Source organism: Phymastichus coffea, unplaced genomic scaffold, assembly GCF_024137745.1.
Source record: "Phymastichus coffea isolate CEN01 unplaced genomic scaffold, Cenicafe_Pcof_1.1 PCOF00227, whole genome shotgun sequence".
Classification (NCBI taxonomy): Eukaryota; Metazoa; Arthropoda; class Insecta; order Hymenoptera; family Eulophidae; genus Phymastichus; species Phymastichus coffea.
The window spans coordinates 19,669-45,453 of record NW_026707038.1 but is presented as its reverse complement, the minus strand read 5'-3'; the positions used below and the strand labels follow the sequence as shown (position 1 = coordinate 45,453).

Sequence of the window (25,785 nt, the reverse complement as noted above, 5' to 3'; positions counted from 1 at the left end):
TATACAGGGATATCGAATGATGGACGGAATGTGGGAAGAAAAACAAGCTGAGCTTCAGGTTTCTCAATTTGTAATTACAATACGGTTTTGCTTGTTTATCGCTACAAACATCGACATCCAGCCTGAACTATTTTAGACAGCACAGTCTGCACTTGGCGCACTTCTCGCGCGCAACTCGCTCCGCACTTACACGTGGATTTTTTTATTTTATTTTCTGGTTTGTTCTCGGTACGCATTCACACTTTCTCACTTGGAATCATATTACATTATATAAAAAATATCAAATCACGAACGAAAACAGAGGATAATGGAGACAATGATAAAATTGCGCTGGTACTTCGAACTTCCACTCTCGTCTCAACTAATTACATAACACTATCGTTATTATCGTTCATAACATTAAGGCATTACGTATTTTAAGTTCTCCATCGCTCTGCATCGTCGCGCTATACAGCAATTATACTTCGCTAAGTCGCTTCATCAACTTTTTTTATTTATTCCTTCTCGTCGGCTTCATTGTTTTACTTGTTCTGTTATAACTTAAATCATAAACGGTGAGATCGCTCGTTGCTATAGTCCAGGCTTAATAACACAGAGAATCAGTCAAACGCATACAATCGCCAAGTGAACTTTGTTAAGCAGTCAAAGCTTCCGGACAATCAATTTTTCACTTCGACTTGATCAGCGCATGCGGATAACTTCGATTCCTCTTTTATTGCCCCTTTAAGTAGTAGTTTCCTTAATTAAGAACTGGCATTGCAATAAGCATTAGAATATGTGATCATTTATTTTAACCTTCGTTGGGGCATGAAGCATCTAAATACTTTGAAGTATAGGTGCTTCTTTTTTTATCAGTCGCAAAAGTTTCTTGCGCGTCGATACAGGACTAACTCGATCGTCCCCTGAATCCGATATAGACTCGGTTGTCGTTCTTTATGCTTTCGGTTTTCGAGGGTGGAAATTTCTTGACAGCGGATTAGTCTCCACGAAAGGCGAAACAATTTCAGAGTCAATAAAGTCAAATGTGAGGAGAAACGAGTTTATTATTGAATCAAATCAATTGTCATAAGTTTAACAAAAACGTCAATGACCGAATGCGGTTGTCTTTGTGTAGAATCCAATTAAGAGAAACAAATTTTTGAATTGTATTTTTTAAAAATTTTGAAATAAAATCATTGACGCGCAATCACATGGAAATTTTCCTAATGATCATAAATGCCTAGCGCCAAATCGTCTTTGTATACCATAAAAGACTGACACTTGCATTCGCACACACCCTTTCGTTTTCACTTATTCATACATCAATTTTTTTTTATCTGCTCGTGCGACGACAATATCGTATAATCCATTTTTTATTTTCATTCCATAGTTTATGTCAATTAGATATTGTTACAAAAGTATTACTATGTACAAGCTCCAGAAACACTGGCCTCACTCGCGTCAGATTTGCCCGAGCCAGATTCATTTTTCCATAACTTAAATTTAGAAAACAACTATGGTCACCTTCAATTTCGTTTAATTATGAATTAGATCAATATACCTATCTATGTAAAAGTATCTGAGCTCATGGGGAATTCGAGCGCGAGTTGGTCACTTCGCGAGAATGGCACTGTTCCTTTCGACGATATAAAGCTCTCGAAAAATCATTACGAGGTGAAGTGATCGATTATTATAGTTTACTTTTTTGTTTTCTGGCGTTGGTCAGCGCTGTCCCTGACCTTTTTTCAACTTCGTAAGACGAGTATCTCTGGCAATTGTGAAACAATTATCTAAGCAAGACCAAGATCGAGGCACCAAAGAGCTCGGAGGCCGAAATCAGTTCTAGTCGTTCGGCTTGTTGGAAAAATGAAATTGTTAATGGACTTATGCCAAAGCAATGAGATAGATCTGAACGTCTCACAAGGCACAGAGGAAGCAGAAGAGAGAAAGAAGAAACAAAATTCGTGTTATTAATAGTATAAAACGAATAAGTCGTTAGTTTTCTATTATTGGTATAAAAACACTTTTTGTCATTTTTTTAGTCGTTTATTTGCTTTTTCAATTTGGATTTGTCAATTCATTAGTAATTAGAGAAAAATAACGATGTTCGCGTCTTTCTCTCATGTCTCATTCCTCTTTATGCTATAGTTTCATCGTGTTTTTTAGCATTTTATGCGTTTCTCACAGCTTCCCCCGTAAAAGAGGAAGCGCACAATATTGTTTTGTATATGCCTTTACAAGTTTATACGACGCTTACACAATGTCCGAGCTCGAAAATCATAAAGTCCTAAATCGGTCAATCGATCGTCGAGCCTACCGTAAAAAATGAATCCACATTATGTCGACTAACACTCTTAATTAATTAAACTATCAATTGATATAATATTAATATTATCATTAATAATATGTACAAAGTTCTATCGCTATTTGTTCTGTCCAGTATGCTCGAAACGTGACACGCGTTCGGATCTTATAAAATATTATCGCTTCAATGCTGTTCTCAGTGCGTATTTTCATGCACGTCTTTTTTGCCCAATAATATTTATAATTAATTTATAATGGTCTTAACATACACGTATCTTTCGGGTTTTCCTTAAACTGTACGGTACTTATGTGCTTTCATTTTCTTTAGGCTTGCAATATTTTACTCCAGCTGAGCAACTCGAGTTCGATATTGCCCGTGTCCATATATAAAATACGACAAATTATGAATGGTCACAATTTCTCAAGCGAGTTTGTTTCATCGAGGACCATGAGGAAGCTTCAGTGTTATCTTCCTCTCTCCGTCTGTCTGTCTCTCTCTCTCTCTCTCTCTCTCTATCTCTCTGAAGGATTGCTGGCTGTGCGCTTTTTACTTAGACGTAAATTAATAAATAACATAAAAAATACTGAACAAAATGACACGTACAGTTGTTTTGAATTTTTATTTATGCTATAAAAAATTTGAAAGAATAATTGGTATCAAATAAATAATTATGAAACAATTGAACAGAAATCGGAAGACGCGGCACGTCACGAGCATTAGGTCTCAAACATTAACTAATTATAAACATGTGCGTGGGTCAATTTCCGGAAGGTTTGGTTGTAAAAAATTGTACAATCGGTTGCATGAGAGAAACTGGGAATGTCAACAAACACGAAATAACTCTATGTCAAGCTATTCGTAAAATGAGAAAATCCCCTTTTTCGTCTCAATGATTTTCTCGATCTTAATGATACAAGGAAATCGATTACCGAATGCGCTGCAGAACAAAATAGAAAAATTATATTTCACAAATAGGAAAACCAACTATATTCGAGTAATGAACAATTTAATACACTAATATACTTGTTACTCTGCTCGAAACCGCCAAGCAGTGAAAAAAAAATTACCGAAAATGGTCGCTTCATTGTCGAGAAGACAAATGTTATAACATATTTATATACATCATGAGACCGAAGGTCGGCTCATTCCTTACGCTCTGTGAATTGCTTGTTTAAATCAAATGACGAAACGTAAGCACTAAGGTATCAACTAGACAGACCAGTCATAAGTTGTCATGCTAATAGTATAGAAGTTACACGCCCATTACAATTATTATCGACATTCACCATCGTTTTATCAACAGTGAATTCAACATCTGCATCACTATAATCGTCATTTTCACTGTTCACTGATCATTATTTGCGATCTTAAATTTACCAGCTATTAAAGTTGAAAAATGTCAATGTAAATGCAATAACTATCAGTGAAGCAACGAAAACGACAAAACACATTCACAATTTTACAATTTATGCACATATCACGCAAAAAACAAAAGAAAGCATGACATAGACAGTGTTTTGACAAAAATAAAAAAGTTATCGCCAATCTTGAACTCACCTACAACACACACATACCACTAGATATTTTGTTAGATCTAGCATATTTAAAAAAATTGTCTGAAAATTCACTCTACTGGAAGGTAGTCCATTCTGTTCTTACTGTACACACATTTTTCACTGTTTTCTCTTTAATATAGTTAATAATTAGCAATCGTTTCATGTAACATAATTGTATTTTCTATTTTTGTTTCTCTGCTTCACGCAAATGTTCTCTCTTGTTCTGTTTATTTTTAAATCCTCACCCACTCGCACTGCTGGACTAGAGCATAAGCCCTGAATTTGTTTTAGCAAGAGAAAGGTTATTCGTAGATCTATCGGCCTCCAGGCTCGACTAAGTCTAACGTTTTACTGGCCAACCTTGAAGTACCACCAAGATCACACGAACTCTCACCAAGCAGCATGCCTTGAGTACAAACTTCGCACTTAACAATTGCAGCATTCGTTCTTTCTAAGTGCAATTAATGTCAGATCGTTTCGCATTACATTTTTGTTTGTTATGTCCTAATTTTATCAACAAAATTCATAAAATTAAAAAAATAATAAGGAAAATGAAGATTCAGCGATAATCGTCGTTCATCTTAACAAGTAATAAAGATTTTACGATTTGAATCGCACATAGAAAACATAAAACAACAATGACCTAATGATAAACTACAATTAATTCTTTTCGGTATTACATTCTATCACGAATTAAGTTACCCGAGGGTCAATCTTGAAAATAAAAACACGACAATCTCGAATTTCAAAATTTCGTTCAGCAAACGCTGATAGTCGAACGATTCTTCCTACTCGTCCTATACTATAAACACATTTCCAGTTTTTCTTATTTGTTTTGTTTTCAACACGAAAGACACGCAACTGTTGGTGGGCTTTGCTCGATGGCATACGAGGGGTTTGGCGGGTCCCCTGTGCGTTGTAGTTTATAACGATGTAGAATGGTTATCGTAGTCATAGTTGTGGTGATCGTAGTAGATGTGGCGCCTTAGTAAACACTTATTAGTGGTTACCTCCTGTCTCTGTACAGTAGGTAAGTTTTCATTGCTAACGGTAGGTTCAATTCGTTAACCTTATCTTCAAGACGCTCTTTTCCGATTCGCTGTCGGATCACTCGTCGGCAAAGGTCCATAAGAGGTAATGGTTCAGCTGCAAGTGTAATATTGATAAGAATTTTGAAATATCTCTGAAAATACAAATGAATTGATGCTTACGATCGAGACCGCCAATGTACTTCATGGTAATTTCACAGTGGCCCCAGACTGCTGATACAATAGGATACAGCTTTCTACCCTTGAGACCTCTAAAGGCTACACCCAGGTACTGGCCTTCAACAACAAATGCTAGCGTACCCTCATCCATATCGAGTACAACTGTGACAAGAAAGAATTATGAATAAAGGTTCATTATAAATGTGAGGCTTTTGTTTTTGAAAGACAATTAAGACAAAGTACTAACCTAAAAATTTGTCAGGAACGACAAACGATTCTTCTGGTTTCAAAAGTGCAGGATACGTAATGCCATTGTTGTTTTTTGAATCATGGTAAAGTTTATTCCTGCCAAGGTCCCAGCCCCAGCTAAATTCATTGTTACCAACGAGACTTTGATAACCAACGCTGTGTAGAGGTGCTTCTGCTGTAGCCACACCGACGACGGCGTGAGTGCCACGTTGCCTTGTACTCCAGTGGAGTTCCCAAACATGCATACCCTTTGTGTATCCAACCTTCCCTCTTATGCAGTCTGTACTTTGTGCAACAGGATGTCGGTGGAACGTCAATTTGTCATCCTCCTGCAAAGACTACACATTATTGAAATGTTTGTTTATCATTATATCAATTGTTCAACAAAAAAATGACAGAAATATTTAAAATATTGTATTACATTGTTGCTAGTTGAGAAATTTTCAAGGATACCTGTTTAAATGAATTTTTTCTCATTTGCTCTAGTATAGAATAAAAGCAAGAGAAATTTGAAAAATATTTGTTTAAAAACTTGATGAATGAAAAAATAAAACAAAGACAATAATCATTTATACAGCAACCAAAAGTAGTAAGGAATTTTACAATGTTTTTAAGGTAGAAGCATAAAGATAGATAGATAGGGAAACAAAGTACAGGTCAAATTATTTATGGTTGAATGAAGGGTCAGCTATAAATGTAATGCACAGCACACCTTTACAAAAATGTTGAGACTTCTGTCCTCGGCATTCCAACTGTGATGTATCTGCGTTTCCCGTGAAGCAGGCGGCATGTCCAACAAGACATCGAGACGTGCCGGCCTAGAGAAGTCTTGAGCTAGCTCCCTCGGCAAGGCTGCCTTGAAAGCCGCCTGGCCTCCACCGACGCCAACTCCACCTCCTGTAGCTGCACCGCTCTCACGCGATACGCTTTTCACACCACCTGAAAAGCAAACAAAATGTTAATTTAATCATTTCAAGAGTCGTTCATGTCTTGTCTTTTGTCATTGCGAGTGTCATGTTTTATTCCGCGTAAAACGTTTGCAAACAATGCCTCGGGTATAACGCTATTTTGTCTGCCTTGTTTTGTGTGTGTGTATATGACATGTGAAACAGTTCAATTTGAGAGAGAGAGTAATAGGGATCGAATATGTGATGAATAATTCTCATTGTGGAATACACGCTAAGAATGCAGTAAGTAAAGTGTAAACAAATACCCATAGACCCACGTTGGTCACTATGCATTGTATAATAAGACTGGGCTAGTTAACAAAGCACGAACACTAATCGAATACGTTTTTAATGAAGCGCGTATAAAGTCGCACTCAAGAGAGAAAGAGATAATCAAATGTCTCCATAGAATTACGAGGCAGTAGAATTAATGTGACGAATTTTCACGAACAAAAAGCCGGTACTGACAGGGAGAGAAGAGGCACGTACAGCAGCGTCGAGAACTGTCTGCGTTTGGGTGTATCCTCCTCGTGGTGGGTCGATCATGTTTACCTCTCCTGGTGTTCGTAGAGCCGACGGATCGCGATACCTTTGTCCTTGAGATCGTGCTGACGTTTAACTTTTTGAGTCTATTCGAAGTTCGTCTAGTCATACTATCGTTATTGCGTTTGCAAAACAACCTGGTAAAGAATGTTCGAACAAGTTTGGTCACGTTAGTCTTTCTGGTCGAGAAGCGTCTCTCGTCAGAACGAGGAGAAACGAAAGAACGTAAACCTGGTTCGTGGACCTCTTCGCCGATCGCGGCCGTACAATCGCCGATAACTTGAACGAGGTTAGCTCGTCCGCCGTCAATGTCGAGGAGAAACCGAGTTTCACGTGCCTGTGCCACGACTTTAGGGGGCGCCACTTTCCTGCCCTTTGTGCCACCGCTGTTCGTACCGTACCACCCCAAAGTTCTGATACAGCTGCTGGCCGCGCTTTTAACTTTTCAACTGTTTTATCACCAATGTTAGTCACTCCTTTTTCCACTAAAACTTGAAAAACTAGCTTTTCCAAATTATTGATTTTGCCGTTCGTTTGATTCGTTTCCCTCTCGTTACTTCTGTCCAACGAGTATTGCAGTTTGAACATGAGTTTGCCTTCGTGATCGTTGTACTTAATAAAACAAGTAAAATTCACCATCGACTGGAGAACGATATTATCAGAGAAAGATATCTAGCGCGAGATCCATATGGAGACGGAAGCGATGAACTATAGTCGATAAGTAGGAAGAAAAGTAGCGAAGCGAAGAACGCGTGCTGGACGGACGACAGCGCGAGCGAGACTGAGCATTTTTGAAGAATTTCCGTGACGCGCAGCCGAGACTACGCATTTGGAGGCTGTCACGCAGCAAGGCGCGCAGGCTTGAAAAAGGGCCGCTGGTTTATTTGAGTGCGAAGGCCTGACGAAGGGCCGAGGTTTATTTGAGCGCGCAGCTGTACTCGCGCCACTAGTCGTCGATGAGGGTTCCTAAATGTCTTTTCCTTCCAGGCAGCGCGCGCGAGAAAAGGCCAGACAGAAACGAGGAGGGTCGGTCGGCCGGCCTACTAAAAGCCTGCACAGGGCCGAAGCCAGACGCGCTGGGGAGAGAAAGAGGACGAAGAAACTTATTCAGTGCCTTCAGAAACATTCCGAGAGGGCCCATCCTTTATTTGTTGTAACAATTTGGACGGGGCTGCTCGGTAAAACCGACTAAAGTCCTGCTGTGCTAATGTGCGAGGATCGAGGCGAGGATCGAGGCGATGATCTAGGATCAGCTGAAGCAGCTTGATATCTCGTCGAGGACAGTGGACGGTGGAAAAACAGCGCAATTAAGGATGCGCATTGCCGTGCGCCGCGATGAGTAAGCGAGGACTGCGCTTTCACTGCATTTTTCGGGAAATGGAATAACGATTGGCACCGTCAGCTAGGAACAAAGCTCGCTCTAGCCGTGACGTCTTTCGGCCGGCAGATTAACGAGCGGAGACGCTGGATCGATCCCTATCGACGGGCCATTCCACGGGGCAGCCGTGCACACACCCGAAGCCGCGGGAAAATGGTGAGACTTGTCCCGCGGGCCGGAGGTGAGTAGCCGTTTTATCCCCTGACTGATCTCGCCCGATCGCATTCAATCCCAAACTTCTTTTTTCTCTCCTCTCTATTTATCTACAGCTCGCACGTACGCTTGGCCTTTCCGGGAATCGACCCACGCCTAACTTCATCATTCTCCCCGAGCGTGCCTGCTGCTTCGACTGGACAATCGTCGGAAGAAGAAAAGCATAAAGAAGCTGCACCGCTTGGCCGATTTCGACGACGAGCGGAGAAAGGTGAGGAGGACAATTACGGCAGGCCAACGCGAGTCTAGGAAAAAGAAGGCGGTTATCCTACGCGCATGATGGATTGTGTACTTAGAGGTGAGGTAACGCACTTGGTCTTGCGTAAGGCCAGCCAAGAACGCGGCCTTGAACCCACGTTTACATCCAGCCAAGTCACGACTCTTGACTATTGCTTTCCTTTTATCTTCGGCGGAACGAGTGAAAATGAAGAAAAAAAGTCAGAAAAAATACGGACTCGAGAGTATCTCTCGGTCGACGAAACAATTTTTTTCCGACCTTTCACGGCGAGAGCTCCAAGTGAAAAGAAAACAGCGTAACCGCGCGTCAGGATCGCAGGCTCGAAATGAAAATGCCGATCGATGTCAAAACTTTGCTGGCGAATGCCATTTCTTGTACGCGCGCTAACGAGAGCCTCGGTGGCGGGCAATTTCCCCTCCTCCGTTCCGGATGTTCGACATTTTATCCATGCGAATTGCCCCCCTCGCCCGCGGCGCGAGCTTTTTTTCTCTTCTCTTCTCTTCTCTCCACACGGACGCGAACGAACGCTCGAAGAGACGGGGGGCAGGCGAAACTGTGGCGCTCGGCACAGTTACGCGCAGTCGACATTGCAATTAGCGAACGAGTGCGCGTGCGCTCCATTAATGAAGAATCGATCTCGCCGGACTGGCAAAGCCCGAACGTGCAGAACCGTCGAATTCCATCGTGAGATTCACGCCGGCACCGAGGGTATCATTACCGTCGGAGCAACATTGAATAATCTAATCTGCTTGCGCGCGCGCGCGCGGAATTTTTCATCAATGGCTTGATTGCGCCATTGATCCCCGTAGTCATGGCAAACGCGCGAGAAACAGAGACGGACTCTGATTGCGTATGTTCGCTGGAAGGCTGCGCGCATTAATAATCGCTCATCTATTCCATTTGCACGTCCTCCGCGCGAGAGAATCATTCGAAAATTAACAGTGTGGATACAGAGCACAAAAAGGCAGACAGACACCCGAAGGTTCGGGGGAGAGGTAAAAAAAGGGAAGAGGATGAAGGGCGCCCCAATCGTAGGAATGGCTGCATGATTCAGTATCAAGGGGAAGAGGCGGGACCTGCGCTCCTCTCTCTTTCTCTCTCTCTTTCTCTTTCTCTCTCGGCACCTGGAGGGAGAGAAAGAGGCAGCAGGCTCCTCTGGTCTACTCAAGGTGCAGGTAGCGAGACCTTGACCCATGGATATAGCGAGTCAACCGCCGCTATGGGTACGACGGTTTTTTGTGCGCGACGCTATCGGAACGGGAACAAAGAGGACGGGCATTGTGCTGTTGTCGTGCGACCTACCTGATATCTTTTGGCCCATGTTCATGCCCCGGTGGGGACGGTAGTGGTTATGCGAACGCGTGGGATGGTGGCGATGATCGGTGCACTGCTTGCTGATGGGCAGCTTCTGCCTCGTGTGCCTGACGTTGCTGCTCGGATGGTAGAGGTGGTGATGGTGGTTGCTGCTCGGGTGGTGCACGTGGTGGTGGTGGTTGTTGGTCGCCTGCTGCTGCTGCTGCTGCTGCTGCTGCTGCTGCTGCTGCTGCTGCTGCTGCTGTTGCTGTTGTTGCTGCTGTTGCTGCTGCTGCTGTTGCTGCTGCTGCTGCTGCGACTGGGTCTGAGTCTGCTGCTGATGAGCTTGGGCCACCTGGGAGACGACCTGGGCTTGGTTGGTGCCGCCTCTGGGACTGCTGTCCTGGGGGCTGGCTTCGCCGCCTCCAGCCCCGGCTCCGCCGCCCCCGGTCCCGCCGCCGCCGCTGCCTCGGTTCCGGATCCGCAGCAGCCGAGTCGCGGTCCCGATGTTACCGCCGCCTCCGCCTCCTCCGCCGCCGCTTCCTCCGCGGCTAGCGTCTCCGCTCACGCAATGTAGACTGCTGAAGTACCTGTAACATAAGAAGGCAGGCTTTAGATAGTTCTGTCAATGGCCATCGATCGGCATACTTTCGCCTCGTGTATTTCCGAGCTAAGCTTTGACAGGACACGCCGGCTTCGTGTGCTTTAAACTTTCAACGGTTTGCCGAAAATACGCCGACTCTGAATTCGCGAACGATTGACCGAGCGCTTGTTACTGGCTGACAAACCATGTATAAATATCTCGGTGTATACTGTCTGTTTGCTCCTCTACTTCGCAGAACGTCAATTGATTTGGAATCTGAGCTTTCATGCTTCGTCGTCAGCAGCTTTATATAAAATAACGGCCGACAAATAATCGTTGCTATCCAATTCGCTCGCTGACTAATCAGAATATCATTCACACGAGGAAAGTTTTGCGAATTTGCCGTAACAGTAGCTGCCGATCAAAGTGCACAATTGCCAAACAATTGAAAAAAAGGTGATTTTCCTTGTGTTTCAAGCAATCGGGAGTAGGTTCGAGGCAGTGCTCGTAAAAAAAAACTAGAAATATAATTTGGCAATTGGTAGCGGATGCGGATTGACAGGAACTGCTGGTCCGATAGCCCAGTGGGGTCGTAGACATGGAGCGAGATAGAGAGAGAGAGAGAGAGAGAGCGGGGCCGTCCTAATCCAACAGCTCAGTTACAAAGTGACGTTGATTAAAACAAGCTTGATGGCTCGAGAGAGTGTTTGATTGTCGTTGACACGCGATATTGCAAGGAAGAGGAGGACGCGCGCGGCAGGGCTCAAAACCGCAGACGCGCGGCGATCGATCACCGTATCCGGCTTCCGCTTTTATTGCAGCGACCAGTCTCGCGCTCGGCTAATGGCACTGCCGAGCCTCACAGACGCCCCACCGCCCGCGCGCCTTACAGGTCTTGCAAATTAAACAATTGTTGACGCGCGCACGAAGCGAGAAAGAGAGCCGAGCACAACGTAATCAGAGTTTACACAAGAGGCATGTGTAGAGAGAGAGAAAGAGAGCGCGCGAGCCGCTCTTATCGGGGCCGCTCATTGATAAAAAGCTGACGCGCGCGCGTCATGCTCGCGAGGCTATAAGCGGAATCGCACAATGCCGGGCGTTGTGCGCGGCAGCGCCGCGCACGTTCAGCACGTTTTCCTAGCTGGTATCACGTTTTCGCTTCTTTTTCCGTGCCGTATAACGTTTACTCCGCGCCAGAAAAAAAAGAATTGTCGCTCTGCGAGCCGTCGGAGTAGGACTCGCGCGTGCAACCGATTAGATACGCGCACGGAGTCAAAAGGGGGAAGTGGAAAGGAGCGCGCGACGACTGGATTTCGACGCGAATGCTCGGCTCGTTTGATTTCCGGCCGGACACGTTAGATCCGTTTCGTTTCGGTTGGCGGGCGCGCGTATTCGATTACGCCGGATGCGGAGCAGATATCCAGCTTTCCATCGATGCACGGACAAAGAAACGCAGGCCACAATCCGAAGCGGCAGTTTAGCGCCTCTGGTCTGGTGCTAAGTGTGTTGCACGCGTGTGGCAGTAGCTGCCGCGCCAAAGTTGCGGCAGCAGCCCAGTTTCGTCAGCGTTATTCAACGCCACGCCTGTGCTAATCACGCGAGCGCGAGACGGAAGGAAGACGATCCAAGATTCTCGAGTTTGCCGGCGGCGGCGGTAACGGTTGCACGCCAATGGTTTCTTCGCGCGCCGCCGCTATTATCATTCGCGACGGGCGTAATATCGTTATGACGCCCTTGCCGCGTCTCCTCCGCCACTCGTTAGCGCAATTTAGACCAACAGTCGTTCGCGACTTTATCGGATTTGACAAGCTTACATTTGCCAAGCGCCGAGTTGTTACCGAATAAAAACTTGCGTTCGACTCCGAATTTCCGCGGCACAGCGCCCTTTCAAATTCCAGCGAGGGGATAAATTTCGATGTCTAGACGAGATTTTTCAATCTGCGTAACTAATGAAAAGAAAAATGCGGCACTAAACGGCAATAAACGGCAGCAGAAGGTCGCTTGGAGAATCGACGCGAAAGGAGAAGAGGAATGCGTTTCTAAGCCGAGCCGATGAAAAAAAGCTGACGAGTCGTAAAACGTGGGGCTGGGCGCGGCGGCGGCGGAGGGGGGGGGGGGGGGCAGAGATCAGAAAGCTCCAGCCATCCAAATATTTACGCGCTCGTAAAGCCAGAAAGCAGCGGTGCGGCGGCGGGGCCGTTAATTTGGCTGGTTGGCGTGCTCTCCGCACGTTGTACACGCGGGCGTCGAACCAGCCAACGTTTTCCGCGAGTATTGATCGCGTCGCGTGCACGCCGCTGCGCCGCGGCGCTCGGAGCCACGCCGAATCCGGCCGTGGCGTCGCGACGGGGGCACGGGTGAAAGGTCCGATTATTTAACAATTCATAGCGGCTAATTCGGGGTATTTATTAGCCGTAAGGCGCGCATTGTGCGCAGGTCGCCCGAGCCACTTTCACTTTCCGCGGGCGCACGGCAGGCGGCACCGCCGGCGCTGCCCGGCACGCGCGTGCTCGCGAATATTAATTTCGCGCGAGCGAGCGCATAGCAGCACGACGCTCGCCGTACGTCGCGCTCGTCTGGCTCATAGGCGAGAGCTGCTATTTTACAATTAGCCTTTCGCGCGCCAAGTGCATTCGGTTGCTCGTTCCGGGCGCGCCGACGACGCGATTGTCCGGCCACTCGCGGCGCCAAGCAAAGCGGCGAAAGGAGCGCCAAGGAAACAATTACTGGCGAGACTGCTGGGACGGCACAGCTGACGCGTCGCGTCCGACTCTCTTTCGGCACCTGTTGGCTGCATGGCTGGCCAGCTGCATCGCGGCGCGGACGACTGGACGGCCGCTTGGCGACGAGAGGAGGGTGAAGAGGGTCAGTTTGACTGGCTCGTTGCCACACCCCGACGTGGTCAGAGCGATCGCGGAACAACGAAACGGTGGCGTACTGGAGAGCAACCTTCCTGGCAACAGGCGCGCCGTCACCATCGAGGCGAACTCGTGCACGCGTCACTCGCCAACTCTCATCGTGCGCCTTCGTCAAAACAAAACGCGCGACACGCGCTCACCTCCGCGAAGGCCGCAGCAGTGTTGGCGCGTTCTACCGATTCGACGCGGATAGGTGTGTGCGCGCGCGAGTAGAGCAAAGCAAAGAAAAATTGAGCCCGCGGTTTCATTCGGCCGCCGCGATCTCAAGGTGACTCGACGGTGAGTCTCGCGCCTACGGATTGCGCGGCCGAGCTTGCGCTTTTTTTTTGTTTTTTGTTTTTCGAGGCGCTTTAGCGATAGAAAACCCGTCGGGTGTATGTAATAGTTTGCGCGTTGTTCGTCTTCGCACTGGGATAATACGCAAGCGAGCTGGTTAACGACTGGACACACTGCGAAAACTCTTTGCTAATAAAGTCAAGCGACAATTGCCATTGCTTGGGATTCCGTTAACGAATACGCGTTGTTTCTGTGGATAAATTAGGGTAGTTCGCTGTGACGTGAGCCAATTCGTCCAATGAACGACTTCATTGGGCTTCCAAATTTCTTTCTCCGGATAAACTCCGAAGGTAAAACTAAGCAGAGAGAGAGAGAGAGAGAGAGAGAGAGAGAGAGAGAGAGAGAGAGTCGGGACGGAGAGGCGTCGATATCTATGCCAAGGAGTTGCGGCTGCGATTTCCTTTTTCTCTTCTCTCTCTCTCTCTCTCTCTCTCTCTCTCTCTCTCTCTCTCTCTCTGTCGGCAGCAGTGGCTGTGTGTCGCCTTGGAGGAAAAGAGACTCGGAGCGCGCGGGAAAACGGGAGAGAGCCACTGCCAGACGTTGACGCGTTTGCCTGCGCGCGCGAGCAAGCGATGATGAAATTCAGAAACGACGCAAGAAGATTATCTCAAGGACCGATGGAAAAACGAAAGGCGGCGCGCGTGGACGTGCATTCAGCGCACGTATATTACTGTCCTTACGCGTCGCTCGTACGCACGTCAAGCGAGCGACGATCGCGAGCTCGCGGCTCGCCTTGGCGTGTTGGCGCCGCCCGTCGTTGCTCCTCCACGAGCAGTAGAGAAGCGAAAAGGAGCCGCGCCATGCACGCAAGTTTTGTCGATAAGCGCTGGCGAGTTGATCGGCGTCGAAAAGGTGGGTGTGTGCGGGCGACGAGCCTTGCTAGCACTTATCGCGCAGCCGTGTCCGTCGCTCCCTTATTTGTTCGATAGCCGCGCGGCTCGCGGTTCAGCGACCTTGACGCTCGCGCTCGCGGCCTTCGCTAGCACAGCGCGCTGCGCTGCATCTAGCGTTCGCCGTGGTCGTCGTTCATCGGCACTCGGCCATCTGGTTGATCGAGAGCAACCCCACTCGGGAGAAGTTCATTCGCAAGCTCTGCCTCGTTGCTCCGCCGTGCGAACGGCGGCGAAGGGGTGGTGCTGACGAGACGCGGGCGCCAGGAGTGGCTGCTCCGGGCTGGGCGATCGATCGCGAGCTGCTTACTTTGATGGGAAAAGCCGCTGCGACGCGGAGCGCTGAGCAGGTCTACGTGCAGCGGGTATATAGGATAAGAGCGAGCGAGCGAAAAGAGGATGAGCAGAAGAGAGAAGTGGGGAGTCGGCGCTGGCGCTGCTGGTGCACACGCAGACAATGAACAATCGTACATTGTTGCGAGTTATAGCATTGTTACTCCACCGTGCCGCGGCGGCCATGTTCACATAATTAGGCTGTAAACGTTTCCAGACAATCACCATTGTTTGCCTCTTTCTCTCTCTTTCCCCCCCTCTCTCTCTCTCTCTCTCTCTCTTCCTCTTGCCACTGACGACGAGCGGCGTCGACGACGACGATGCTCGCCCACTTCCTCCGGGATCCGCTCGCGACTGCTCGCCGCGAGCCGATCTCCTTTTTCGAGTCGAGACTGGCTCAAGATCAAGCGCGCGCGCGTGCCGACGAAAGCGAAAGCCGCGCGACGTTGCGCTCGAATGATGTCGCAGCAATTTTACATTAATTTTATTGGGATGAAATTCCGAACCTCCGCCGTCGTCGTTGTCGTCGTCTCGAGAAAAACTTTCCATTAGCCACGATAAGAAGACTCCCACACGACGAGCCAGCGTCTGCCTTTCGTTTCGTTTCTTTTCGCGCGTTATCGGTCGTCGCGCCGTGCAGTCGAAGCAAAAGGTAAAGCGAGACAGGCGATAGCGCGACGTTCTCTCGGAAACGCGCTCTTGACTCAACTGCCCGTCGGTTTGGGTTACACACTTGCGCCTGGCCGCCCTGCCCGAAAGCCAGGCTTGCAGACATTTCGGACGGCGAGATAAGCTCGCGTGGCGCGGCGAGTTTTATAACGCAATACCGAGTTTCTCGGGTTGGAAAGGCGCCTGGCCGTTGAATCCGATGCCGGTGACGTGTGTCTCCCTTTGTTCCGGACAGCCACGCTCGCCCGTACTAATCTAATTGGAACTGCACGGTGCCGCGAGCTGTTAGCTAAGAGCATTATGGCTCTCGAGCCTACGCTCTCGCGAGAGAACGCTTGCTTGTAAAATCTTATTCGCGAGTTATGTAAAGCGCGCCTCCGCTGCTGTGTGTGTGTGTGTGTGTTGTCAAGGTTTGTAGCATTAGACACACACCGGCGTTGGCTAGGTATAATAGCCGCTGCTTATCGAGCTAGTCGCATCTTTATTATACGGTGTTGCGTAAAAACCACGACGCTAACAATTCCGCTACTCGTTTGCGTTAACGCCGCCCCCACGGTTGCTCCTCTTCGACGAAACTTGCAAAATCTTGGTGCTCTGCGCGCTCTAGGTCCATCAAGTTCGCGATTTCCGGGACGGTGCTGTTCGTTGCAAAAGCTGCCGCTGCCGTCGGAGATCCGAAAGAAGCGAGAGCAATTAAATAGCGCCAAGTGCACAGTCGCGGCCGATATCCGAGCCGCGGGCGTAACTGCGATCGAGCGAGCGACGAGGTGGGAGGACTCACGTGGCGGATGCGCAAGCGAGCGTCGGTAGGTCGTGCAGATCGTGCAGGTGGACTGGACCACGAGGAAAGCTCCCGCGCGTTCGGGGTCAATGCGGCGAGTGCTCGACGGCAAGATGGCCGCTCCGTGGCTGCGTTATGGCTGAGAGGCAGCAGCAGCAGCAGCGCGACTCTAACCGTGACCTTGTCTGACCGCGCCTCTCGCTCCTTCGCTCTTACACGTCGCGCGCGCACACATACAAACGGCGTTATCCTTCGCCCCACTGACACCGCACGCTCGGTGGGCGAGCAGCGGCCGCGCGCAGCGAACTAGAAACGGAAACGAAGAGCCGAGAAGAGAGGAGACGTAGAGAGAGAGCGAGAGAGAGGGGTGGGGGGACGAAGGGGGAGACGAAGGGGGAGACGAAGGGGGAGACGAAGAGGGGACGAGCCGCGCTCAGTGAAAGGAGCGACGATCGGAGTGAAGAGAGTCCCCGAATGGTGCATCCGCCGTGCACCGAGGTCCTCGATGATGTTCGGCGCGGTGACGAACAATGCACGCCTACGGCTGCGCTCGCAAGCTATGCCAGTCCAGTCCGAACGAGCGAGGAAAAAGCTCGAGATAGTCGCGAGCTTCGGACAGGAGTGGCGCGGCACGCAGCGTTCGTTGCCTCTGCTCGGCCAAGGGAATCCCGGCCGGTGCGCGGCTTTCGCGCTCCGTCTTTCGGGTACGACTGGGGCGCGCGAGCCGCGAGGACAGGAGGCGCGAGCTGCGGATCGGCAGAAGCCCGGGAATGGAGGTCAAGATCAGACACCGACGTGCAGCCGCGACTACAATGGGACTGCGCTCGCGACTCGCCGAGGTCTTTGACCGGGGTGCAGCCAGTGAGAAAGAGGCAGCCAGCCGGAGGCTTGCCACTGCTGCGAGCGCTCGCGGGATACACGCAGCAGGAATTCGTCGTGGTGCGTGCGTGCGTGCGTGCGTGCGCGCGCACTCGAGGCCGCCACGCCACGCCGCGCCGGTATTATTAGCATTGCGCACGTCTGTGTAACGCGTCCGTCGGCCGTGAAACCACGGTGAAAGTATTCCGGTCCGCTCGATGATCTGTTGCCGGCCGTGTTTTTCGGCCGCGAGCGGCGCACCACTACGTCTATCCCTCGGACTTTCGAGCCGCTTCTGTCGCTCTGCCCACTCGCTTTGTGCAACGACCAACGAACAGAAGCAACAGCTCTGCGCGAGCTACTTTTGCTGCTCCAGCCGATTTACATTTAATTAAGCGGTTCGCGCGCGAGATCCACGCTCCCGCTTATCGCTCTTGACATTCGCTTGCCGGCGTGCTCTCGAAAGCCCGCCGAAGGACGTCTCCTGCTCTTATTTATGCATCTGCTCTCTGCGGGCCGAGAGAGCGGGCCGTTCGGCGAGCTGTTATTTATAAATGCGCGTGAACTTTCGAAAAAGCGAGCGATCGTCAAGCGCAAAGTAAATGCGCGCTTCCGCCGGCAGGAGGCTGCGCGCGGGCGACGCGACGATTTCGAGAAGCCGTCCGCGGGACTAGGCGAAAGTCCGGTCGAAGGCCGCGCGGCGACGCTCTCGGACGCTCTCGGACGCTCTCGGACGCTCTCGGGTTCGGCCCGAGCACGTGCGCGCGCGCCTCTGCCGAGGCTGTGTCGCAATCGCTCGTTGGGGCCACGCCGAAGTTTTATCTCGCGCGATGCCCGCGACGACTAGGCGCGCGGCTAATGGCGCTGTTAACGACCGCGAGCGACGCCGCGTTGGCCGGGGGTGTCGAGGAACGTAAAGCCTCGAGTTTTACTGGCTCTCCGATAGGAGCGCCGCTTCGCGGGGAGGAAGGGTTCGCCGTGAGCGCCCGCATGCAAGGAGCGCGCTGCAGCGGAGAAAACGCGAAGATGCAGAAGCAGCGGAAGGCGACGAACGAGCGGGTCCATTGTGCGCGTTTTAGTGGGCGCTCGCGCGAGGGGCGAGGCGAAACGCGCAGAAAATGGCCACCTGCGAGACCGCGAGATAAGGTGCAATCGGTTCGCGGAGCTGGCGCCGATAAGGCCGACGATCCTTTCTCCTCTTTTTCGCGTTCCGTTCGGCGAGCGAGCGGCACGAACGGCAGAGACGCACGCGCCTCGGCAGACAGCGCCGAGCTCGCGGCGTTAATTATTCGGCCGCTCGTTAACAGCTCGTAAAAGGCGAGCGCGCGCAGGCGACGAGGCGCAGGCGATCGATGACTCGTCGCCGCCGCGGACGCCCGATTGGAGCTCCATCCAATTCGGGCGCTTCCATTGCTCGTTTCCTCTCCAAAGCTGCCGTGCTGGCTCGCTCTCCGTTCTCACGTCCCCGCCCGGTGTCTGTCTGTCGGTTCTCGAGTTACGCGCACGAAGGCAGGGGGGGCTTTGCTGAAACCAGATAAGGCCTAAGCTACGCGTGTGTGCACTGCACGGAGAGCCGGCCCTCCGTTGCTCAGTTGATACCTTCGGCTCCCGTCCTCTCCTTCGTTTCTTTTTTTTTTCTTTTTTTTTCTTTTTTTTTCTTTTTTTTTTCTTTTTTTTTCTTTTTTCCACCAAACGCGAGCCCTTTTTCGAAAGACTCCTACGCGCTCCTCCGACAACTTTCCAAAGGCTTTGTCCGCGCTCCTATGGCGGCGATATTGCCGCCGATCCAGCGGAACATTGATCCTCCGGGTTTCCAAGCTATTTTTAGCTTGGCCGTTTTATTGCTAGAGCAATGGACCAGCGGAGAGAAGATGTCGAGACAGACACGAGATCTAATTGAAACGAATTTCAGGCCAGAAGTAAGCGAAAGACTCCAAGAGCTTCAGTCGAAAGGTCTGTCCCTTCTCGAAAGCCAGGCTCGGGCGGAAAGAACAAGTCCTCACTCTTGACACTGCCGAGTGTTTGAAGAGCAGTGGAAATTCCAGGTCGGCACTCGAAGCCGCTTTTTCGTTTTTTAAATTACACCAGCAGGAAGATTAAATCGTCATCGCGCCGCATGCGGGTTCCGAGAGCCGCCGCGGCGATACCCCGAGGAAAAAAAACTTTGTTTAACCCCAGCTGAACGATAAAACGAATTTTTCGAGGGCGGTATCACGTGCGCAACACTCTCGCTCGCTTCCTCGCCAGATGGGCCGCTCCGCCTCGCCGACAACTTTCTAGAGAGGCAGCAGCGAGAGCAGCAAAAAAGAAAAAAAAAATACAAGCCGACGAGAGCGCGAGGAATTTAAGTGCGCGCGTACCGTAAATTCGCCAGCGAGAGCAGCTTTTAAAGCCCCTGCGGGCTCTCGCGGAGCGTCCGTTACAGTGCTCGAAAGGAGTCCGAGCTTTGTTTCCCGGCGGCGGCGGCGGCGGCGGCGAACAAGTGCGCACACACAAATTACCACGGATTTATTGTTGGCATCGGCTTTCGCATTTTGCACACACAGACGCGCGCGCACAGGCACACACGCACTCACTGCCAGAGAAAGCGCGACCTAAGCGAGTGGTAGCGCCAAAAGGGGGCCACGTCTCTGCCAAGTACAAATGATCGTTCAGTCTTGTCCCTTTTTACGGAATCGCCGGTCTAGCAGCGCCAGGCGAGATTCACACGGGACGAGTCAATTCATATTGACGCAGCTGCCGCGAGTCGGCAGGCAGAAGATGAGCCGACAGCCGCGAGAGCGAGGACACTTGCGAAATCATTGTCGAAAGTTGCTTTGACACTACTCTGGTAATGGCATGGGTACACACGATGGGCGGCGGGAGGGGGGGAGGGGAGTCGAGTAACCGCCGAAATCGTTAACAGTAGAGCCGGGCCAGCGCGCGCCACGACTGTCGCAAGCAGGCGCGTTTCACAAATGGGTCAGGCAGCAGCTTGCGAAAACAAACAAAAGCCACATGCCGCATGAAGCACAGCAGCGATTTCCCTCGCGACGTCTCAGTTTTCTCCTTCGTTGAGCGGTTAACAGCCTGATTAATCAATAAACAGGCCCATCGCTTTTACTCTCCTTGGGCGTCCGACGGCGCGGAAGAGAAAGCCGCATCTGCAGAGAGCGCCGAGCGAGCAAGTGGTCGCGCCTCGACTGTAATTGTATTCAAATTCCTCGGCGAAACACTTGCGGCCGTCTGCTGGCGGACGCCGCGTGATATCGGCGCTTGCGCATCGTCGTGCCAAAGTCGCCAATTACCGGTCTGCGGAGTCGACGCTGCAATTATCAGGCCCGCTGGCCTTGAATGACTCGCTCGCCGAAATATGAAAGTGAAAAGAGCAGCGTCGAACTAGCTCGAAGCCTAGTCGATTTCGGACCACGGGGATCGCTATCGTCTTGCTCTCACGTTTTTCTCGCCCCGATAATTAAGCGTCGTGGCGATTGGCCGCGGATACCGCGGCGCCAGCGGCGGCGGCGGCGGCGGCGGCGGCGGCGACGGCAGCTTAGCGGCGACCGAGCGCGAAGCAATAAAAGTGAAAATTGCCGAGTGCGCGTCGTGACCGAAATTTCCTTTTGTTACGCCGCGCGCATTGCACACTGGCTTCGTTCTCCTTTTTTGCCCCCCCCCCCCCCTACCCCCGCCGGTCTCTTCGCTCTCTTGATTACGAAACGTCAATGCGCACACAGAACTGCCAGACTACTTTCAAGTTCACAAAATACACGAGCACATCGGGTTGCGTTGAATCTGAGCCGAGCAGACGCTGCTCTCGCAAGCTTACGTAAAGCGAGCGTCGGTCGTCAATCGGAATAATAAAATAATAAAACATAAAAGGCGGTGTACACGGCGGAGTCACAGAGATAGAGAGATGAATGATAAAAACTGGAACGAGCGTCTGTGGCTTTTACGAGCGCGGAGCTTTTGCCTCTGTTAACGACGAGGGCGAGCGAGAGATGCCTCGCGAAGGTCGAGCTCGTGCACGCGCGCGATACGAAATTCGCACTGGTTAATTTTCACAAAAGCAGCAGTCGCTTGACACTTGAATAAATATGCAGCAAAGCTCACGGGACTCGGCTAATTTATATCCATCGAAGAATCGGCAATCGAGCGGCAGCCGAATGACGTCGGCAGAAATGTATACCGACCGCACAGGTTGCGGGCAAAGTATAACAGCTTCAGCGCTGCGAAGAGACGAGGTCGTTTTCATACAAAACGATACGAAATATATTACGCGTCGATACAGATCTGCGCCGCACGTTCGAGAGCGAGAGAGAGAGAGAGAGAAAGAGAGAGAGAGAAATACAAACTAAGTGCAAGAGGGATATTGCACACATCGCAGTCGAGCCGCTCGAACGCGTGCGCGCGCGCGCGCGCGCGAGCGAGAGAGATAGCATCGCGGGAGCTGCCAGAGTTCGATCGGACAGATTAGTTATGTCAGCGCTCACGCCTCGCGTAATTCGGACGACTCTCTCGCTTGCCTCCGCGTAATAAAGCTTAGACCGGCACTGGGCTATCAATGGCAATTGAAGAGCCGTGACGCGTCCATGAAATACTTTCTCGCTCAATTGGCGCGGCGCTGTCTTCGGAGGAGCGCGCTGCTCGCAAGAGCCGCGTACAAACTCCGTCCGTGAAGCGGCGCATTAATCGTCGGCAATGCAAAGTGTAAGCAGGCAGCGCGCTCGCTTTGCTGCGGGCTGCGAGCAATTGGCACGCTCGAGAGGAAGTGGCCAACTAAAAGAAGGGCAGCGCTCGCGCCCGATGAAAACAGCTGCTGCCGTCGCGATCGCGACGCCTATATTTATATGTGCGCGCGCCCAAATAAACCCGCACCGGGCAGCGCTTGCGCGGAAAAAAAAAGCAGCACTGCGAGAGTCTCCGCGAAATATTGAATACAACGCGAGAGAGTTGGGAATTCTCGGCACGGAACGAAGTAACGTGCAAATAACGGATTGAGTGAAGATCAATATTGGCTCAGCTCGTGCCGTACGCGAAGAGCGACGAAAAAAGCGGTCTCATTTGCAGCAACAAAGCCGAGCTATAATGGATCGTTTCGATGCCAGGAGGAGAAGAGAGTCGCAAAACGCACGCAGCCGAGGCAGCCGAGGCAGCCGAGTCGCATTAAATCGGCGAGTTATGTATGGCATGTTTCGAGTCGATTGATTGATATCAGCGAGCGACCGCGGCGGATACGCGCGCTTCCTAAGAGCGTTTTAATGATAATGAGGTCGTACACAGCGAGGCAAGCAAAGTGGGTCATTATTCGCTGACGATTTCGGGCTGACGGCTCGGGAGAGATAAGCCCGCGCGCGCGAGCTTGTTCAGGCTCGGATGCAAATAGAAGGACTCGACGGCGGGGCAGCGAGCCGGGGTATAAAATTACCGCGGGCATCGCGGAGCAGAGAAGAGCTATCTGGCGCGCTCGGACGAGGTAGCCGATACTTTGTCTGGAATGCGAGCCAGTTGCGCGTGCGAAAGCTCTCTCCCGCGCGTCAGTTTATTTTCGTTGTTCTCACGTCCGCCTCTCGCGGGAAATTCCGCTCGGGCAATTTCGGCATTTGCATGGGCGCGCGCGCGAGCTCGCGAGAAACGCCGAGCGGCCGACTCGGCCGGGCGGCAGCGAGCGAGTTCCGGCTTCCGGTCACGGTCAGCGCGCCCATATCGACACGCCACTGCGGCCCAAGCTCGCCGGCTCTGCTCGGCGCTCTCGGCTAGCGGCGCTGCCAGCCGCCAAGGTGGAGGTCGTTACACCCAGCACTCGATCGAGCTGCCTGGCCCGCTTCTGCCTCGCGCTCTTCGCCCACGATCGGCGTCTATCGCGCCTTCGACGACTTATCGCGACGCCCGAACGAGCAAGGTATCTGCGTCGCGGTAAGCGAGGCTCACCGATAAAAACCACACGCACACGCGCCCAGATATGATTAACGAAGACCTCGAAGCTGGAAAAACCAGAGGCTGATGCGTCGACGCGATAAAGGCCCATGTCTATGGTAGAGGTGCCGACGAACGATTTTATCGCGAGGCGAGCGCCCGAAGAAAGTATTGGCGAGAAATCAATAATCGCTACACGGCGATGAAACACGTGTAGCAATTACAATTGTTTATCGGCTGCCAAGCAGAGAGAAAGTGCTTTATCTAAATTGAGCTCTTTTCTCGGTCTTGCCCGCGGCGATAAACCCAAATCGGCAATTCAATTTTCGATAAATGTAATGGCAAGAGCGAACAATCCATTGGCGAAGCCAGTGCGCGCGCTATCTCGCGATAATGAGCTCGCCGCTCTCGTCTTTCGTTCCTTCGCTTGGCTGGAGCTCTTTTCCGTTGTTGCGCGTATCGCGAACGCCTCGACGCAACACATCTGTCACTGCGCGGCCAGATGTCCGCGCACAATGAAGTCGTCGGAGCTCACTCGTTATTTCGATGGCAGACCGAGAGAGCGAGAGAGCGAGAGAGCGAGAGAGAGAGAGAGAGAGAAGAAGCGAAGCGATCCAAGTCGCGTGCCCGAGAACGAGTAATTAATCCGGCAGCGCGGGCAATCGATCGACCACGACTAGCACGCGATAGCTTTTTTTATTCCCCCGCTACTTCCTTTTTCCCATTTGACTTTTGAGAGCACTGGAGCGCATACGCGTGTGGTGCGCGCGTTCGTGCAATGTGGGGGTCCATTCACACGCGTCTTTTCTGCGGTCGCCCGGCAGCTGCCGCGAGAGCAGGCGAATTTCCCACGAGGCGCGGAGTTTGCAGAACTGGCTCGCTGGCACCGATCGATCGGAATCCTCGGCGTCCTGCCCGTACGTCGCGCGCGCGCTCGCGCCGCCAAGCTCTCCGAGGGGAGAGTGCCGCGATCGATCGCCTTTAAATGCCCAGCGCTCCCGGCGGCAGCGGACCTCGAGGGACATTTAACCGCGCTGCATCGAGGCACACTGGCTGTTTGCTCGCCCACTGACACTGTATCCAGACACTTGCACACTGCACTGAGTCACTTACGAGCTGACGCAGCAGCGGGGCACTGCGAGGGCTCGCCGCGACGACGAAGAAGACGACCAGACGCGTTCGAGGAAAGAGCACGCGAGCCGGAAATAAGCGCTCGTTCGCGACATCCGTTCCACAAAGTGCATTTCTCTCTCTCTCTCTCTCTCTCTCTCTCTCTCTCTCTCTCTCTCTCTCTCCCTCTCTCTCTCTCTCTCTCTCTCCGTCTCGTAGGTCGACGCGCGTGCACACCACATGTTCTCCGGTGCCTCCTCCCTTCCAGCTTGAAAGCTTTTTTGCCTGCTGCTGCTCCTTCTCCTCCTCCTCCTCCTCCTCCTCCAAGACTCAGCGTATCCGTGCGAGAGCGACGCATGCGCGCGACGGAGCTTGCACGCAGGTCGCGAGCGAACCCGAGAGAAGGAGGTAGCGGGCGAGATATGCTGTTTACCTCGTTGTGACTGGCTGGCTGACGCGATCGTGCGTGCGAGCGCGCGGCGCGTTACAAAATCCGACTCGCGTCAGCGTAGCGCAAGCTGCAGTGCGTCGCGGCGGCGAAGGAGCGCGCGGAGAGGCTTGCGCAAGGGCCGCGCAATGGATAATGGGGGGATGAAGAGACTTACGCTTTTCGCGCCTTGACCGACCAATCCATATCGCGCGAGACGTAGGAGACGAGCGCCTGTGCGCTCGCGTTCGCGGGACTGCTCAACCTCCTGCGCTTGACGGCGGCGATATTGCACTTGCGCACACAACACTGGCGTTTTTTGCCGGCGATCTTGTTGCTCTGGCCAACGGCGGCTGCGGCAGCCTCTGGCGACTCGGAGTGCTCGGACGGCGGCGGCGGCGGCAACGGCGGCGGCTGCTGCTGCTGCTGCTGCTGCTGCTGCTGCTGCTCGGACGTCGCCACCTTGGCCGCGTCGTCCGCAGCCGCGACTCGCTGCTGCTGGCGCAAGTGCTGGCTAGAGCGCCGTCGCTCCGACACAGGGGTCGCCAGCGGGTCGACACACGGCCGCGCCTCCTCGTCCAGCTTTACTGCCGTCGCTCGAGCTCTCGTGACTGACTTGTCGGGGCGTCGCGCGCGGTTGTGGACGCACGACTGGCTGCCTCGTTGCCGCTGCTGCTCACACGCGACTCACCGTCATGCACTGTATATCACCGACACACACTCGCCGCCTACGACCGTCGTTCACGCTGGGCCTCGTCGACGGCTGCTTAAGTCTGACTCGTCCTTGGCGATGATGAGTCGCGATCGAGCGAGCGAGCGAGCGAGCGAGCGAGAGAGCAGCGACGACGACGACGACGACGACGCCGCCCCAACGACGGCCGAGCAGAGACTGACTGGCGGCGAGTCGCGCGCGCGCACCAGCCGTGGTGGGGGCAAGCCCGCAGCCGCGCAGCCAGCGAGTGTGTGCCTCGCCAACGGCGGCGACGGCGGCGGCAGCGGCAGCAGCGGCGGCACGCCGAGCGAGCGAGCGGGCGAACGTTGAAAGAACCAGCTCGGCGAGCGCGAGTGCAGGCACA

General features: G+C 51.9%; 1 protein-coding gene across 3 annotated transcripts; it reads right to left on the bottom strand.

Annotated features, from left to right (window-relative positions):
* Positions 1-53: 53 nt before the first annotated feature.
* LOC131674301 (protein gustavus) lies at positions 54-25,570 on the bottom strand. 3 transcript variants are annotated; one of them, XM_058952895.1, is made up of 7 exons: positions 24,888-25,570; positions 9,919-10,499; positions 6,207-6,236; positions 6,010-6,170; positions 5,296-5,626; positions 5,052-5,210; positions 54-4,986 (listed from the first exon to the last, which is right to left on the bottom strand). In XM_058952895.1, exons 1-7 carry the CDS (start codon positions 24,914-24,916, stop codon positions 4,847-4,849), a joined length of 1,431 nt encoding a protein of 476 aa, XP_058808878.1. In that variant the 5' UTR covers positions 24,917-25,570; the 3' UTR covers positions 54-4,846. The 3 variants fall into 3 exon arrangements, with proteins under 3 accessions (XP_058808878.1, XP_058808876.1, XP_058808877.1); XM_058952893.1 differs by having other exon boundaries at positions 5,296-5,635; positions 6,010-6,236; XM_058952894.1 differs by having other exon boundaries at positions 6,010-6,236.
* Between the last annotated feature and the right edge of the window lie 215 nt (positions 25,571-25,785).

What these genes read in the sequence shown, in the direction of transcription:
- LOC131674301 (XM_058952893.1), bottom strand. Translation starts at nt 24,916, where the DNA reads ATGGATTGGTCGGTCAAGGCGCGAAAAGC. An exon ending in CATGGGCCAAAAGATATCAG is followed by an intron (nt 6,237 to 9,918) that starts GTAGGTCGCACG and finishes TTTGCTTTTCAG; the next exon opens with GTGGTGTGAAAAGCGTATCG. An exon ending in GTACATTGGCGGTCTCGATC is followed by an intron (nt 4,987 to 5,051) that starts GTAAGCATCAAT and finishes TTACACTTGCAG; the next exon opens with CTGAACCATTACCTCTTATG.